Here is a 19,121-nt window from a genome sequence, read left to right on the forward strand (position 1 = left end):
TATTTATTTCATTTTTCTTTTTTAACCGCCGCCTCAAATCTCTCAAGGAAGGCGGTTCTCAATTCGTGTGTATGTTTTCCTCCGTCGTTACTGGACCGATTTTGAATTTTTTTTATTGAATGTATATGTATACAGATAGATCCCATTTTTCACAGAACCCAGTTCTGATAATGGGATCCTGGAGAAATTGGGGGAACTTCTCAAATCTGAAAGGCACACATATGGTGATTTTTGTGTTTTTTAAGGAACAGCATGCATTTACATACAAAACAGTGACATTTAGAGCAGTGAAACTGCTGATGATGGTCAGAACGGAACTCCTCAAATCTGAACGGCACGCTTATAGTGACTTTGATATTTTTATAAGAACAGCATGCACTTATGTCCAGAACAGTGACCAGTGACATTTGGTGCAGTTGAACTGCTGATGATGGTCAGAACGGAACTCCTCAAATCTGAACGGCACACTTATAGTGACTTTGGTATTTTTATAAGAATAGCAAGCATTTAAGTTCAGAACAGTGACATTTATTTAGTTGTGTTTGTAAAGAATATTGAGTTTTCAAGTCAAATTTTGTCAATCTTCGATTTCTTTTAATTGGATTCATGAGGAATTGAGGAAACTCCTCAAACCTTAACGGTATACGTATATTCATTTGTGTTGCTATCAAATAATTAAAGCATTAAAGGCAGTTTAAAAAAATACCTACACATTTCTACATAATCCAACATTCGCCAGTAGCTTTTACCAGAACCCCAAAGGCGGTGGTTTTTTTTCTTAAAATTATTTTATTGCACATTCGTTTGGTTATAGCGATTATCATTCATTTACTTATATGTTTTAAGGTAAATGATCCAGTGCCTGGTGTGCATATGGATATATGTGATACCAAACCAATGGAAATGTCCAGTCCGAATGTATCGGGCTCACGGATAAACGCTGATATCACCTTGGAATTGGTAAGTTTATTTATTTATTGCACATTCGTTCGGCTGTAGAGATTTAATGTAATTTAATTATATTTTAAAAGGTGAGTGATCCAGTGCCTATGGGTTTGTGTGATACAGAACAAATAGAAATATCCAGTCTGAATGCAGTCTCCGGAAAAAATATTGATATCCCCTTGGAATTGGTAAGTTTATTGAATAATTATTTCGCTACATCATTTTTGTTCTGGAGGAATCCTCTACCAGTCAATCAATAACAGTACCAGTAAACCAATAATAAGTTGTAAATACTGCCTGTGGTCTACCACAAATGATTTCGGGGTTGGTATGTACCCCTTGATAAAATATAGATACATACATTTTTTATTCAACCACAAACTTAAATTCTTTGCAACAAAAAACAAAATAAAAATAAAAAAAGAAGAAGAATAAAGAAGTTGTTTAATGATCTGCGGGGTGTCTGAGGATATCCTGTATAATGTTTATTTGTTATTTTTTACGGTTGTTTTGCGGTGCTCATTGAATTGCATAAGTACCTTGAAAGTATAGGATACCACATTAGAGATTTATACTCATGTTTTAATTTCTAGTCAATTGAGACAACGCCACCTATATTGGAAGTCACGGATATGAAGTCAAATGTCGACTGTGCCGAGTCTAAATCACATTCCAATAATAAACTGGTAAATTGAAGTTTTTCTCCATCATTAGAAATATATTCAGGCACAAACATGATCCCCCCCCCTTCCCCTCTGTGGCGCGTGTGGTGACGAGTTAAGAACTTCACCACCCCCTTTCTTCCCGTGGGTGTCGTACAAGTCGACTGTGGGATATGGGTTAAATTGTGACAAGGGTGGCACTAAAACTTAGTAGTTCATGTGCTCTGTCTACCCGTGTATGGGATACAGGCGTGATTATAAGTATGTATGTATGTATGTAATAGTATGTATGTACAAACATGACACCATACTTCATTAATAAACACTAGTACTTTAGTAATTCAATATTACACATAAGAATAATTACGTATTAAACCCATATTTTGTACATTTAAACGTACATATAAATAATAAAATTGTGGTCGTATTTTGAGGAAGCTGGTAATAATGAACTACATTCCTGTATTGTTATATATTTTTCATTATAGGCACCAAGCTTTAATGCAAAACTAGGATACAAGACGTCAGCATCTTCAAACAGTCAATTTGTACCAAAAATTTCAAGAGGGCGGCATGAATTAAATAGATTTAAAAACATTTCCCCACGAAAAAATATTATGACCAAATCGTTTTCTGCCAAAAAAGAGATATGCAAGACGCCTGCATGTTCTACATGCAATCAACATGAAGGAACCATCTTAAGTATGCAAAAAGAATTAGAAAGAGTTAGGAAAGTTTCCCAAAGACGCTTGCAGAAAATCAAGTCTTTAAGAAAGCGTCTTTCCCGCCTAGGGAAGAAGACAGACGATCTCTATACCATTTTAATTAATCGGCTTAAAGAAGAGAATGTTGATACCGAATACATTACACTGTTACATAACATTAATCAAAATGACATTATACGAAGATTTTTGCAGAAACAAGGAGGTGAAGCCCTAACGAGAGAGTACAGCCATGAAATAAAAAAATTTGCAGTGACATTACATTACCTTTCGCCGAAAGCGTACTTATTCATCCGTGAGCAGTTCCAAGACGTCTTGCCACATCCGAAAACTATTACTGCATGGTACAAGGGAGTTGACTGCAATCCCGGGTTCACCTCCGAATCTTTTGATAGTATCAAAGCTCGAGTACAGGAAAACCCGAAAAAACAATTGTTCTGTACATTAGCCATTGACGAAATGGCGATTCGCAAACTTATTGAGTGGGACAGTCATAATCAAAACTATTACGGCTTCGTTAATCTCGGTTGCGAATTAGATTCTGATTCAGTCCCCGTTGCGACACAGGCTTTAACATTTATGGCTACATGCTTAAATGAAACTTGGAAAATACCTGTTGGATATTTTTTTATACATTCCATAAATTCTGAACAGAAAGCGACCCTAGTTCGACAATGTGTAAATCTACTACAAGAATGTGGCATCTCTGTCGTAGCACTCACATTCGATGGGGCAGCTTCAAATATTGCCATGTGCAATAATTTGGGTTGTGGTGTAACTGCAGAATCCACTTCGTTTCAGTGTGGCGAATCCAATTCAGAGATATGTTTATGGCCAGATCCTTGTCACAACATAAAGTTGGTGCGAAACGCACTCGCTGATAAAAAAACATTGAATGTGATTCTGACAACAATATCATCTCCTGGACACATATAGAACAGCTTGTTAAATTACAAGAAGATGAGGGATTACATCTTGGCAATAAACTAAGGCGATCACATATCAACTTTATAAAACAAAAAATGAAGGTCCGCCTTGCGACACAGCTTTTTAGCAACTCTGTGGCTGATGCTTTGCAATATTGCAAAGATAAGAGGATCCCCGGGTTCGAAGATTGTGACGGTACCATAAAATTTATTAGAATCTTCAACAATCTCTTTGACATATTTAACAGTCGAAATTTGAGAGCCAAAGGGTGGAAACGGGCACTGTCAACCTTTAACTACGAAGAGACAAAACTATTCTTTGAAGCAGCCGACTGGTACATTCGAAACTTGAAAATGGATGACGAAACATACATAATTGATTCAAACCGAAAAACTGGTTTTAACGGCTTCTTGGTCTGCATGAAGTCACTATTAAAAATTTTCGACAATACAGTAATCAAGAATAAGTTAAAATACCTGTGCACGTATAAGATGTCTCAAGACCAGATTGAACTCTTTTTTGGAGCAATAAGAGCAAAGTGTGGTTCTAATAATAATCCCTCTGCTCGGAACTTTCAAGCCGCTTACAAAAGACTTCTAGTGCATGCTCAATTTAAGGATGGTTCTACCGGAAATTGCATACCTTTGGAAAAGATTAGTATTCTGAACTACAAGCCTAAAAATCCAGTCGATGCTATAAACCAGAGCAGTGGAAATGTATGTCTTGTACGTGATGCTGAAAACTCAGAATCATCAAATATAATGCAGTTCCATCTTGAAGATCACGACTATGTTCCATCGCCGAGTCTGCTGAGTGAATATTCAAAAGACATTGTACATTACATGGAACAATGCATAGAAAGTCTATACAGCAGAGAAAAAAATTCAGAGATAATAACATTGATCAGTATTAAAGACCGAGGCGGACTAATAATGCCATCCAAAGATGTGTTTAAAATATGTGAAACCACTGAGAGAATTATAAGGCAGCAAAAAACCACCGTGCGCGCCGAATTTTTAGGCCGTCAAAAACATGTAATGTCCATCATAAATAAAGTCGGAGGGACATTTATAGGAACTAGGCTTTTTGATAATCTAACGGTGCATTCACATGAACAAGAATTTGAAAACAATCACAGGATGTTGCTGATAAAGGCTGTGTGTAAGGTATATCTAACAGCACGCATCCACCACATCATCAAGCAGGCTTGTGAACCTCGTGACAAAATAAGAAGCTTTTTAACTAAAACCATATTATTTAAGGGTCAATAACTGTGAATTAGTGGTCACTGGTATTTAAAATAATAATATTAGGAATGATTGATAGATATTTGGCTTAGAAGATTCGTTGCCACTCGTACCTGTTAAAGTATGTTATGTGTATTGTATTAAGCTTGTGATGTATATATGCTATTATCTACCTTGTTGTGTAAATTGTGGCGTAGGCGAGAGGCTGGCAACCTGTCAGTGCAATGTCACAGTTTCGTTTTCTTTCAACCCCTTATTTGCCAAGAGTGGCACTGAAGCTTTAGTAGTTTCATGTGTTCTGCCTACCCCTTTATGGGATACAGGCGTGATTGTATGTATGTATGTATGTCTTGTGCAAATGATGAAATACAATTATAAATAGAACAAAAAATAACAAGTTCCAAGAAAAAGAGGAAAATCCAGTATTTCTTGTAAGTATCTGAAAGAAATTTGAGTCCAATTTATTTGCTCTTGTTAAACTAAATAGGTTTTGTCGTTCTCGAAAATCAGGTATATCCGTTATTAACATTCGAAGAACAACAGAGAATTGATTTTGCATGCAATATAGGTAATCCACGATCACTTTGAACGAAAATAGTTGAAAGTGTTGAACTTATTGAAGTAATAAATTATATTACCTACAATGCCGTTTTGTTTTATTTTCTATTTGATAGAGAAGCTATTATTGAGGTAAGTAGATTCTTCAGTGGTGGACTAGAAATTAGATGGATGCTACATGAATTATATTACTTAGGTCTTTGCGCAAGGAGAAGAGAAGAATGTATTTATTTATTTTATACTCGTATTTCCCATCTCTATTTTTACAGACTAAGCCTCCCCACAGACGAGTCTTAATTTTCATAATCTTAAAAAAAACTTGTATGCAATCTGACAGTTCAAACTGACACTGACAAGACACTGACAGATTTGAACTGTCAGATTGCATACAAGTTTTTTTTAAGATTATGAATTTTTAAGACTGTCTGTGGGAAGCCTTAGGCTCCCCACAGACAGTCTTAAAAATTCATCTTAAAAAATCTGTCAGTGTCTTGTCAGTGTCAGTTTGAACTGTCAGATTGCATACAAGTTTTTTTTAAGATTATGAATTTTTAAGACTGTCTGTGGGAAGCCTAAATAGGCCGATATTACACTATCATAGAAATATAGTCATAGACAACATGTCGTCCTTTTTATTCACGTTAAAGAAAAAGAGAGGCATACAGACCTATGATCAAAGATATAGGTATGATCTAAATATATAAAAGAAGAAGCTGACTGACTGACTGACTGACTGACTGACTGACTGACTGACTGACATATCAACGCACAGCCGAAACCGCTGGTCCTAGAGATTTCAAATTTGGCACGTAGGTTCCCTATATAGTGTAGAGGAGCACTAAGAAAGGATTTTCCAAAATTCACCTCCTAAGGAGGTCAAATGGGGGTTCAAAGTTTGTATGGGGAAACAAGATTAGTTTGACTAATTTATTCGAAACTTCACAGGAAGATTCCTTAAGACATATGACTGAATACGTGTTTCAGGTTTTTTGAAAATTTAACCCCTAAAAGGGTGAAAAGGGGGTGATAAAGTCAAAAAATCAATATGGGTATCGTTTTTATGGTTTATCGGGTCGCTGATCACGATAAATACAACGTTTTTAAAATCTAACGAGGCGGAAGTGAAATACCTTCTCCCCTGTAGTGGTGCAATGGGGTTTAAATATCAAAAAAATATATAAAAGAGGATATTGACTGACTGACCGACATATCAACGCACAGCCGAAACCGCTGGTCCTAGAGACGTCAAATTTGTCAAGTAGGTTCCTTATATAGTGTAGAGGAGCACTAAGAAAGAATTTTCCAAAATTCACTTCCTAAGGGGGTCAAATGGGGGTTCAAAGTTTGTATGGGGAAACAAGATTAGTTTGACTATTTTATTCGAAACTTCACAGGAAGATTCCTTAAGACATATGGCTGACTACGTGTTTCAGGTTTTTTGAAAATTTAACCCCTAAAAGGGTGAAAAGGGGGTGATAAAGTCAAAAAATCAATATGGGTATCGTTTTTATGGTTTATCGGGTCGCTGATCACGATAAACACAACGTTTTTAAAATCTAACGAGGCGGAAGTGAAATACCTTCTCCCCTGTTGTGGTGCAATGGGGTTTAAATATATAAAAGAAGATATTGACTGACTGATTGACATATCAACACACAGCCGAAACTGTTGGTCCTAGAGATTTCAAATTTGGCACAAAGGTTCCTTATATGGCGTAGAGGAGCACTAAGAAAGGATTTTTCAAAATTCTCCTCTTAAAAGGGTGAAATGGGGGTTCAAAGTTTGTATGGGGAAACAAGATTAGTTTGACTATTTTATTCGAAACTTTCGAAACTCGAGGATTTCTAAAGAAATTTGACCCCTAAAGGGGTGCAAAGGGGGTAAAGTCAAAAGCACAATATGGGTATCGTTTTTATGGTTTATCGGGTCGCTGATCACGATAAATACAACGATTTTAAAATTTAATGAGGTGGAAAAGAAATATTCTCCCCTGTTGTTGTGCAATGAGGTTAAAATATCCAAAATAGCCATAAGTATAGCTTTAGTTTTTATCTTTACTTCTGGTTCAAGAGATTTCAAATTAACACGGAAGTTCCTTAGAGGAGCACTAAGAAAGGATTTTTTATAGTTCACCTCCTAGCATGATAATTTGACAGGGGCAAGGACAGGGACAGGGACAGGGACAGGGACAGGGACAGGGACAGGGACAGGGACAGGGACAGGGACAGGGACAGGGACAGGGACAGGGACAGGGACAGGGACAGGGACAGGGACAGGGACAGGGACAGGGACAGGGACAGGGACAGGGACAGGGACAGGGACAGGGACAGGGACAGGGACAGGGACAGGGACAGGGACGGAACGGGATAGGGTTAGGGATAGGGATAGGGATAGAAATAGGGGACGGGGACGGGGATAAAATGCAGGTGGCTCAGTGGGAAGGTATTAGTAAGTAGGCATCGGCGAGTATCCTGCATCCGTAATAACTATTACATTCAATGTGCTGTAAGAAGATCGTTGTTTGCTTGCCTTTTATATGTTTACGTTTGCAATAAGTATAAGCAAAATGGAAAAAATTGTAAGCGATAATGCAAGGAAGTACTTTCTACCCTACCGACCATAGCGTCGAGATACTGGCTATGTGGGTTGTATGAAGTTTCCCCAGTATCTGTGCCGGTACTGTCATTGACATGTGACAATTGTGACAACTGCGTATTTGACAACTTTGACGTATAGATGACAACTAGAGGGTGCGTTCGAAAACCTAAGAAAAAAGGTGTTTACGAAGATTGATACATATTATACTGAACAAAATTAATAATTAATTTCTAAAAATGACACCAAACACTAAAATACCAACATGCAAGTCCTGCCAAAGAGAAATAAGAGAAAAACACTATTTAACTTGTTCAAAATGTACATCTACGCTTCACATTACATGTACAACAGTGTCCAATCAACTTTATGATTTAATGAAACCCGGAAATCGGAAGTCTTGGACATGTAAAAAATGTTTAAAACTTTTGCAAAAAAATAAAGACCCTGCCTCTAATAACCTTCCCAGTACCTCTGCAAACAATTCTCCTAGGGAACAGCAACTTCATAAAGATATCCCTAGCACAAAACCGTTCACAAATGTTGTAACCAGGAGAGCTCATCAAAATAAAAATAAGTGTGATCCCAAGCCAAAGGCTATATCAGATGTTGAATCAGAAACAGATGTTGATGAGGATACAATTTCACAAACAGACCCAGATAGCCCTCGAAGTCTGCCAAGTATGTCCGTAACTGGAGACCTACAAGTTCAGGAATTAAACTTAGAAATAGAAAATCTATCATTGGAACTGGAAAGTGCTCATGAAGAGATATCTCGTCTCAATATGGATATAATAAGCCTACAAAAAAATAGCGAGGAGCAGCAAAAGAAAATTAATATGTACAAACAGCTTTTGAGCGAAACGCCGCCGGCAGCTCTAACGACACCTTTAAAGAAACGTAAATCTAGAAACATAAAAATTACTTCACCTCTCGTCAAACCTCAAGTACCGAATGAAAACCTGCTGGACACAGTAAACAAAACTAATATTATAGAAATCGATATTTCACCAAATAGTCCACAGCAAATCCCATCACAGGTGAAAATCAAACAAACAGAAATAAGTAGGGACAACAGGAAAACACAAAAGGCAGCCTCTAGACGTAAATTAGTAGTACTTAGTAGCAATAATAAAAACAGAATTACAAATATCATTAGTAGCGAGGCATCGCTACAGAACTGGGACTACTGTCATTACATAACACCTGGAGGAGGAATAAGTAACTTATTAGAAAATATAGACAATAAACTGTGTCAACTAACAACTAGTGATTATTGTGTGATTTTAATAGGAGAAGAAGATTTTAGCCGAAACGCAAATCAACATGAACTAATCCGACTTATAAATAGTACATTGAACTCTATGACACATACAAATATTATCATAGCCTGTCCTACCTACATTTGTGGAAAACCTATATACAATACAAAGGTTGAAAACTTCAACGCATTACTGATGAACAATACGGCGTTTCACAAACGGCACTACTCATTTGACTCAAACCTAGACTTAAGTGCAGAAATGTTTTCTACAAAAACAGGGAAAATTAAATATAGCGGTATGGCCAATATCATACGCCATATAGGAAACTTTATAGCTTGGAATAAAACACCCAACATACAAAACAGTAGGGAACATAAAGCTAGCAGAATGATACAGAAGAAAATACAAGACTACTATAAATCAGAGATTCAATGCACAAAACCCAAAAAGGTTACACAAAGCAACATTTTGGATTACTTTAAAACACAGATACCACAAGTAGAAACAGATTCTCAGAGTAAAGCAGAAAATGAAGTTAACAAAAATATGTTTTTTCGAAACGCAGTCAACACAATTGAGTAACATGGTAATTCTACATCAAAACATTGCGGGGATTCTTAACAAGAAAGAAAATTTAGAAGCAGCATTAGATGAAATGTTTACAACGGGAAATGATGTGGACATCGTATGCTTAACAGAGCACTTTATAAAAAAGGGTGAACATACAAATTTGAACATCTTAAACTTTAATGTGGCCGCCATTCACTGTCGGAATACAAGAAGGGGGGGCGCGTGTATACTAGTAAGAAAGGGAATAGAATATAAGGAATTAATAGAATTCAAAGAACTATCTGTAAATCTTGTATTTGAATGTTGTGCCGTTCATCTACTTAAGGATAATATAATGGTTGTTTGCATATATAGAGTACCAAATGATGCTAACTTAATTGAATTTATGTATATTTTGGAATCAATGTTAATAAAATTGTGCAAGTCATATAAGAAAAAAATTGTAATTTGTGGTGACTTTAATATCAACATGATGCAAGACACTAAAATATCACGAGAATTTGAAAACCTACTGATAAGCTACAACTTAAAACTGGAATTTAAAGAAACCACAAGACTAGCAAGTGGGACATGTGTAGATAATATTATTCACAACATTCACGGATCCCAGAGTAAAGTTTTACATCTAAACCTATCAGATCATTCGGCGCAAATTCTAAAGTGCCCAGTTAAAAATAAAAATAGTCTTGACTCATGGTATGTTAAAAAACGAGATTATTGTAAAGAAAACTTAATTAAATTTCAAATGTGTTTAGCAAGCCTTACGTTTTCTGATGTATATGACAATGATGATTGCAATACTGCGTACAATACTTTTTATGATACCTTTAAGTTGTTCTATGATCTATGTTTCCCATACAGACTAATAAAATGTAACATAAAACGAAAACCAGCGTGGTTGACAAAGGGCATAAAGAAATCGTGTAGACATAAAAGAAAAATGTATCAGCAATATCTTAAAAATGGAGAGTTATATAGCAATCACTACAAAAATTACAATAAATTGTTGAGAAAAGTAATTACGTACTCTCAGAGACTTGAACATTTTAACTCTATCAGTAAGTCTAGCAACAAAAGTAAAGCCATATGGCATATTATAAATCAGAATAAATACAAAAACCCTAAAGAAGAGATAAAACAGATCAATTACAAAGGTAACATTCTACACAATCCCTTCCATATAGCGAATGCTTTTAACAACACATTTGTTGAATTAGCAGACACATATTTTAAGCAGGATACAGAAACGATACCTGAAAACAGCATAAACACTGTTGAAAATTCTATTTTTATGCAGCCAACTTCCCCAAAAGAAATCTCAAACATTATAAAAGGCTTAAAAAATTCAATGAGCGTAGGACATGATGAAATATGTACAAAAGTAATTAAAAACTGTTCGAATATGATAGCAGAACCACTCTCGTATCTAATAAACTTAAGCATAATAAATGGCATATATCCAGAAAATCTAAAGTTAACGGTTGTTAAACCTATATACAAAAAAGGAGACAAAGAACAGTGTGAAAACTATCGTCCGATAGCTTTAACTTCAATATTTTCCAAAATATTTGAGCGATCCATATACAATAGGTTAAGCAAATTCTTTGACAAATTTAACATATTAGCAAAAGAACAATTCGGTTTTCGGAAAAATAGATCGACTACTTTAGCAATAGTCGAACTAATGAACACCATCTCAGAATGCTTAAATACTCGACAACCTGTCACAGCTATCTTCATGGACATGACGAAAGCATTTGATTTTGTATGCCATAAATTGCTACTTAACAAAATTTATAAATATGGAATACGAGGACAACTTTCGATCTTATTAAATCATATTTAGAAAATAGGAAGCAATACACAGTTATAACTCGAATTGATAAAAAAGCAAAACGGAATTCACAATGAACTCGGTGCAAAGATCAGTAGAACGAGGAGTTCCACAGGGTAGTATATTAGGACCACTATTGTTTTTATTATTCATCAACGACTTGCCTAACGTAACTAATAATCGTACTGTTCTCTTTGCTGATGACACATCCATCCTAGTTACAGGGAGTGATAGAGATACCTATCAAGATAGACTGGACATAGCGTTAAACAATGTTATGAAATGGTTTGCTAGGAATCAACTAGTTGTAAACCTAAGTAAAACAAAATTTATGCAGTTCTACCTACCACAGTCAAATCCAAAAGAGATTACACTAAAATACGATGGTATTGCGTTACAGGAAGTATCAGAAATAAAATTTCTTGGATTGTTATTAGACTGCCATGGAAACTGGAAAGCACACACAAATAATCTTTGTAACAGTTTAAGTAGATATGTTTACGCTCTTAGAAAAATTTCAACTGTATCTTCTCAAAATACTGCGCTCAGTGCTTATCATGGACAAGTATCATCTATTTTAAGATACGGCCTACTGCACTGGGGTAACTCTTGTAATAAAAATGAAGTGTTTATATTACAAAAGAAATGTGTTCGATCTATTGCTAGAGCAAAAACGACTGACAGTTGCAAGCCTTTATTCAAGAAACTTAATATTTTAACTCTGCCATCTATGTTTATATTGGAAGCTTGTATGTTCGTCAAACAAAATTTAAACCTTTTTAGGATAATACATAAGAACTTTCCCCGTAATCATCAAAATAGATATGAGATTCTCCCAAAAATCCCTGTAAAAACAGCATATTACAATAAAAGTTTGTATGTAATGGCTGCGAAACTATTTAATAAATTACCTGATGCAATTAAAGATCAGGATGACAAATTATTTAAAAAATCTATAACACAAGTGTTAAAAAAAAGGATGCCTTACACTATAGATGATTTTTTCAATATAGATTTCTATACAACGCTTTAATACAAGCTGGCGTAAGGTTTAGTTTAAGCATACATTGTAAATAGAATTGTAAATAGTTAAACTAGATTTAAGTAAAGAAATATTGTACGCCTGACAGGCAAATTATAGTGATACCTACTAAAATATCACCCATTATGTAAACCTATAATTATACAATAAATGATATCTTATCTTATCTTATCTTATCTTACAGACAAAAGACGTTTTTTGCCTCGAAAAGAACAAAATGCCTTTCAAATGCCCGCGCTGGAGATTTATATCCGGAGATAATTCAATATCGCCTTTCATAAAATAATGGAGACGGCATCGTTTCGGCTTAAAAAAGACGTTTTATATTTTTAGGTGTTTTTAATGGAGTTTATTAATGAAATATCTTTGTCTTGTGGCTTTTATCTTTGTTTATCCGTGGAAAATACAGTATCATTTGAATACTTGTCTTGGTGATATTTTTACGACAAAAAAACTCATTGACATATAATAATACAGCAGCGAAAAAGTATTGTTTTCGAAGTATAGGTACAGTCAGCCAAAAAAGTGGTTTACTACTTTTCGACCTTATGTGTTTCAATGGTATTATGGTAAACCACTTTCTTGGCTGACTGTACAGTCACCGTCATAAATAAGTGATGATTTCTGTACCTTGTCACATTAACTTTTTGTTTGAAATGTCATACGAAGTTGTCAAATGATTAAAAGCGACAAGGTACAGAAATCATCACTTAATTTTGCCGGTGACTGTACCTATGTTTAACCGAATTTACATTTTCCGAAAGTTGCACAACTTGCCGTTTTTTCGCATTATGTTTGTAAAGAGGTCATCAGATAGCGTTCTGTAAAGGTAGGAACAAATAAATACAGCCTTATCTTAACGCCACCAAATGTCTCTTAACTACTTCAAGCAAACGTCACAAAGTTACTTTTGCGCGCGACTCGACGTTGCCGGCGAATGAACAATGTTAGGCCATGGGTACACTGGGAACAAAAGTCCCACAAAAAGTGGAAGCGTCAAGTCAATCGAACTGTCGAAATCGATGTTGCTTGAGATATCTAGCAATATTGCGCGCATTACAGACAGGTTGATTTTAACAATTAAGATACAAAATGAAGATTTTGATGATCATTAAACTTTTAGTGGATCAGTAAAGCGGTTTTAACTAAGGTAACAGTAACACACAGTTAATAAACATATGATATGACAGAGATAGGTACACCAGGGAACAATTAAATGTAAATGTCAAGCGACAATATTTTTAGGTTTATAGTCATTTACCAGACGTTTTGAGCAAAGTCTGGAAAATTCGCGTACGCAAGCGACACATGACGCCAGACATTCTTCACCGTAGTGTAGCCCTGGTTTTACACTATATCCAGTGTAAAGTGTACTTACGAGTAACAGGAAACTTGGTATTTTTACCGCCCAGTTACCACATTGGATTGTTTCATTAATTACATTGAATGAAAATACAACGAGTGGGCCAATTTGATTTTATCTGCGGATTGCGATCTTTCAGCTATTTTCCAAGAATTTCGTTAGTAGCCATTTATTGTTGTCGAAACAAAGACGTTTTTATTAAAGTAATTGGTTGGGACAAGGTTTTGCCGCTATTTCCGAGTGTATTTGCTCTGCGAAAAAAATACGAAGAACACATTCTGTTCTACTGAAATGACATGCACGTTTTTATAAAACCTAAGAACTATGTGTTTTTTTGTTCGGTGGGTGGTACTTTCCAGTAAGGGAATAACAATATCGCTGATCTTTAATAGTACATTACGATACAAGTGCGTAAAAAAGGAAGTTCCTTTCTTTTCCTTTTTGCACGTGTATCGTACGACGTTTTTCAGTACAGATGAGCCTTCGAAGTTTCGACCTGGCATATAATGAACCACTTCTCGCACTAGTGCGTAAAAAAAACACCATCTGTACTGAAAAATACTTATTTGGTCAATTACATGTGTTAGGTACCTATTGAAATCACACTTGCTATCTACAGGTTAGTGTTTTAGGTTTCTCAAAAGCCATAAACTAAAATGCATTGATCTCTTCAACTGCTCTTGACACAGCGTTACAAATATCTGTTAATATGCATTGACTACTATAATTGAAACTATACACCCTGTTTTTATTGAATTCCGTTAACTTTAAGGGAAGATTAAAATTACATCAAATACAATTAATTTCTCTAAGAAACTAGCGTCTTAACTCCTGCGGTTATCGAGTTATTAAAAAATAAAGATGATTGCTGAACACGTATGTCACAGCTTTTACCAATTCCTAATGTTATTTGTTTTGACATGTGCCGTCAATCACTTGACACTAAATTGAATGTTATTCTTAAGGGTCTCTCGCACTATTCAATTTATTTATTATGTATGAAAATGATGTTTTTTTTTGCTACAACATAATTTCCTGATAATGAACCTAACGACGTGACAAATTTAACGGAAAACAAAAAAAACGTGGTGTATTAGTTTTCACACTACTAGTGCCAACTAGCCTGTTGTGCGCCATAAAATTAAAAGCATTTTGCAAAAACACTTGAATAATGATTATTCTCTTTGGTTGCAACTAGCCACGATACGTCTCAGCAGAGACAGGACACGTTTTCACATTATCGCGTGAAAGCCATCCGTGCGCTACTCTGCGAACATGCCGTATGGCCTGGTTCGAATGGTTGTAACGTCAAAAATTAGGTTCAGATACGATATATGGATCAGACATATGTCAATGTTTTGACGATTCAATCATCAGATCATCACTTTTGACATTGATATATCGCATTGCAATGCCCCGGGAATCTAACAGCATCCTGAAACTGTTGTTGTGTTGGACACGCCGGGCGCTGTCATGTGCCTATGCTTTTAAAGTACACTGTACAGTATAACATCTACAATCGAACAATCACAGTTCAACCAGTAGGGTCAAGGGTACCATCAGGTCACATCATCAAAAAATGTCGTACCTACAATAGTCATGACTACAATAGTAATAAAATTAAATATTTACATATATCAATTCAATGTTAGCTTAAGTATAATGATAAGACAATTCATTTATTGGATTGAAAAACTATTATTTTAACGGAATGACAAATTTCAACGATAAATTTAATGTTTTACAGCTACCGGCAATAAATTTAATGACGCGCAGTTGTGCATCAGCAGAAAAGTAACGGGGACGTTGGGGACATTCGCAATAAGTGGCTTCAGTGAAATAAACTTACACTAATAAATATATTTACTGCAACTGAAATAGTCACCGTGTAAAATTAGTTTTAGATGCTTTAAAAATAATTACTGATAAGTGATAATGACGTGACGATGGATGTAAAACTAAGTATCATGCGACATGTTTATTTCAAGAAACAGCTGTTTTTAGGGGGTAGGAGAAATACTCTGAATATACTCGTAATATACCTTCTCTGCCACTCCATTATTTAATATAAATAAATACGTCATACATACGTCAACATAATTTTGATGTGGATCCCAATCTTACCAGTATATCAATACAATGCAAATCATGCAGGTATTGTAAATAGATTTCGACGAAAACATTAGTGTCTTGTAATGTGAATATGAATTGATTTTCATAACGGTCAGAGTTTTTAACAGAAAAGAATAACCATATTCTTACCAAACACTGGAGACCATTGCGCCTTCGGCCAGTTGTCGGGGTAGTCCTTAGGAAAAGTTTCCTCGCTCCACAACGTTCGAACGGTCACTTTGTACGCCGCCACATCGTCGTCATCACAAGCCCAACAAGCACAGATAAAAAACAAAATGGCCGCCGCATACCGGCTGGTTCCCATTTTGAAAAAGTTTCGGGAAAGGTGTCGTTGTTCTTTTGTTTACATATGCTTATTTAGAAAATAACCGGTAGATATTACAAGGCTGGTAATACAAGCGGCACCGGACCGGCGCGTGCGATTGCGTTGGGCGGGCGCAGTTGACTTTTCTATTTTGGAATCTCGCCGTTTGAGGACGGAAATAAACGCGGGCAACGTACGAATATTATTTTAAATTGTTTGGAATCTGAATGCATGGTTTCCGGGAATTTGAAATAAAATAGAAAATAATTTTATTTGTAAATCAATAAGATCGTTTTTATAGGGGGCCACAATGTTCTATTTACAACATTACAAACATTGAAACCAAAATGAATTGAAAAATCTATTTCATTATTGAGAATAGGGTTGTTAGTAAGTTAAGAAAAAAGAATCTGAACCAATATGAATATAGAGGCAGGTAGGTATCTAGATAACTACCGAAGTACAAGTGTGTCAAGTAGTTTTCTCATGAGTCACAGAATGCAATGAATATGATGTATGCATTAAATCATAAAACATTAGGTACGCTGTCTAAATTCTATATCAAAACAATACTACTTATCTACATTTTCGGCAACACAACACACGTGTAGATTCTAAGAATAAAACGACTTCAAAGGCGAAGTGTCCTCTGAATTATCTACACCCCAATAAAACCTAAATCCCAAATTGCTATCATTCCTTCCACTTAGTCACGCATGGCTCGGCCTATAATAATAATTTTCTTACCTTTAATAATTCAGTATCGAGTGGAGTCAGGTGCGGTTTTCCAATAATTTCTCCCCTAAATAAGGGTGTTTTTCTTCACCCTTCCACGTCCGGGCCTGATTGATTGATAGTAGTTTAAGATAAGATGGAATCTGAGACCGAAAGGAGTTTTAGTTTCGCGGAAATTAAATTGTTTCTGCGAGGTCTTATTGATAACTACAAAAATAAACTGCTAATAATGTTCGTTTGTATGAAACTGTTAGTTCTGTTTAAACACTTATAAAGGAACTGTAATATTAAATTATGTACTTGTCATTAAGACATTTGGTTTGGAAAAGTAGGACGAGACGAGTAGGACTTTCCATTCCTTCTCCAGAAGACATAGTTATACTCCGTATCCTTTTTAGCCAGGGGCGGCTCACTCCGCGATTCTATAGCCGCGCTACAAGTACATCATGTCGGCGGCCGCGAGTTCGCGGCCCATTCAGTGGCGACGACGTTCGCGCGGGTGCAATAAAATTCAAAGTCGTCTGCTCGCGTGCGGTCCGTTTGTCAATGTTGGTTAGAATTTAGAATGGCGGCATTTTGTGAACATCAAAGGAGTGAGCCTTCTGTACTTGTATTACTATTATGTCTATTATATATTCTGTGCTTTAGCTTCATAAAACTGTGAGAAATGACTGTAAGGTATAATTATTTATTCAATGAACTTTCATGTTGGTACGAGTAAATAAGTACGTAAAATAAGTAACAATATTTTTTATAGACCACAAAAGTTTATTTGAAATCGCACGCCAGCAATTTTCGATAAATAATGTTTATTCCCGTATCGGTTTCCCATTACCATTTGTTCGACAACATTATTTTAATTGCGGTACTTTGTTTCATCGTAGTTCTGAGCTTCCATTGCCAGGAAATCTGATGATATTTACATTATGACAGTTTGAATAAGGTACAGCGGGACAAATCTCGACGGGGCAATTGTAACTGATCCGTTTTTTCCATTATTACACTATGATGTTGAGTTCTACATGTATCCACTGAACACACCTACCATACACTATGTATAACCGGTGGACACTCTCTTTAATAATGCAAACATTGTAAAACATGGAAAAAATGGACCATTTATATTTGTCCCCCAGTCGAGATTTGCCCCGCGGTAATTACAGATTAGAAAATTATGTGGCATAGAACTATTAAACAACTTTTTCTTAATATTTACAAAAGGTATGGTTTCACGTAAACGAAACTTCACTTCTAGATTTTGAAAAACTTTAGTTCCTACTCAATTTTACAAAATTTTGTGAAATTCACTTAATTTAATAATTTGCCGATCTTATATGAGAATGACAAACAAAAAATGTCTATACGATATATATGTAATGTGATTTACAAGTATCTTTAATAATGTCGACCATTCAGGGAAATTCTAAAAGCGAATTTGATCCGTGACGACCCTGGCCCCTCAAGATTACCTAAATCAAACTTAAAGTGCGTGCGAGACCGCGGCAAGTCATTAGAGTAGCCTATACGCTGTGATGTTGCCCGGACATGTCTCGACCCGTCCTCGAAGTGATCGAGATTGATAGTCACCCCCACACTTAAAGGTGTCTTCACTCGGTTCCACTTCAACTGGTTGAGTGATGCTGCTTTAAAGTGTTTTGTTTTTGTCGCGATGGAGACTTAATGTAGGATCAATGTGTAAACCAATGTTTACACAATGATCCTTGAGTGTCAATACACTGATAGACAACTGAGACCGAGGCAGTAATTAAGACAAAAAATTCTTTCTGAATGATCGGAATGATATTAGCGTTATGTAGTTGCTCAAGCGTAAGAAAAGTTATAGTATATAATATAATTTAGCAGATTTTTCTCTGTAAGATCTAATAAACTCTCTGTTCCAAATATAATTTAGACTAATGTTAATTGCTAGTGTATTACAAATATTATTTTGTTGACAAAGGTCAACAAGAAACAAAATGACCGTGACACCAATCGAGTCAACAAACAAGCTGTATTTTTTCGCGGAGCACACACTTCAGGCCCCGTAGCCGAATGGCATTTCTGCGACGCTATACGCCACAGAAATGTAGTCTGGCTCTGTCGCACCAATACGTAAGAGCGATAGAGATAGATAGCTGCAAAAGAGATATTATCGTGAGCGTTTCGGAGCGTTTGTGCATTCGGCTACGCAAACAGATGTTATTATAGAAAAGGTAAAA

At 35.8% G+C, this 19,121-nt stretch overlaps 1 protein-coding gene across 2 annotated transcripts in view; it reads right to left on the bottom strand.

Moving 5' to 3' along the window:
- Nucleotides 1–16,298, bottom strand: part of LOC125229446 (spondin-1-like) — a 36,456-nt gene extending 20,158 nt beyond the window's left edge. For both annotated transcript variants that reach the window (XM_048134284.1, XM_048134283.1), the window contains exon 1: nucleotides 15,993–16,298. In XM_048134284.1, the coding sequence (XP_047990241.1) occupies nucleotides 15,993–16,167 (175 nt within the window). In that variant the 5' untranslated portion in view covers nucleotides 16,168–16,298. The remainder of the gene's footprint in view (nucleotides 1–15,992) is intronic.
- Between the last annotated feature and the right edge of the window lie 2,823 nt (nucleotides 16,299–19,121).

Source organism: Leguminivora glycinivorella, chromosome 9, assembly GCF_023078275.1.
Source record: "Leguminivora glycinivorella isolate SPB_JAAS2020 chromosome 9, LegGlyc_1.1, whole genome shotgun sequence".
In the NCBI taxonomy this organism is placed as follows: Eukaryota; Metazoa; Arthropoda; class Insecta; order Lepidoptera; family Tortricidae; genus Leguminivora; species Leguminivora glycinivorella.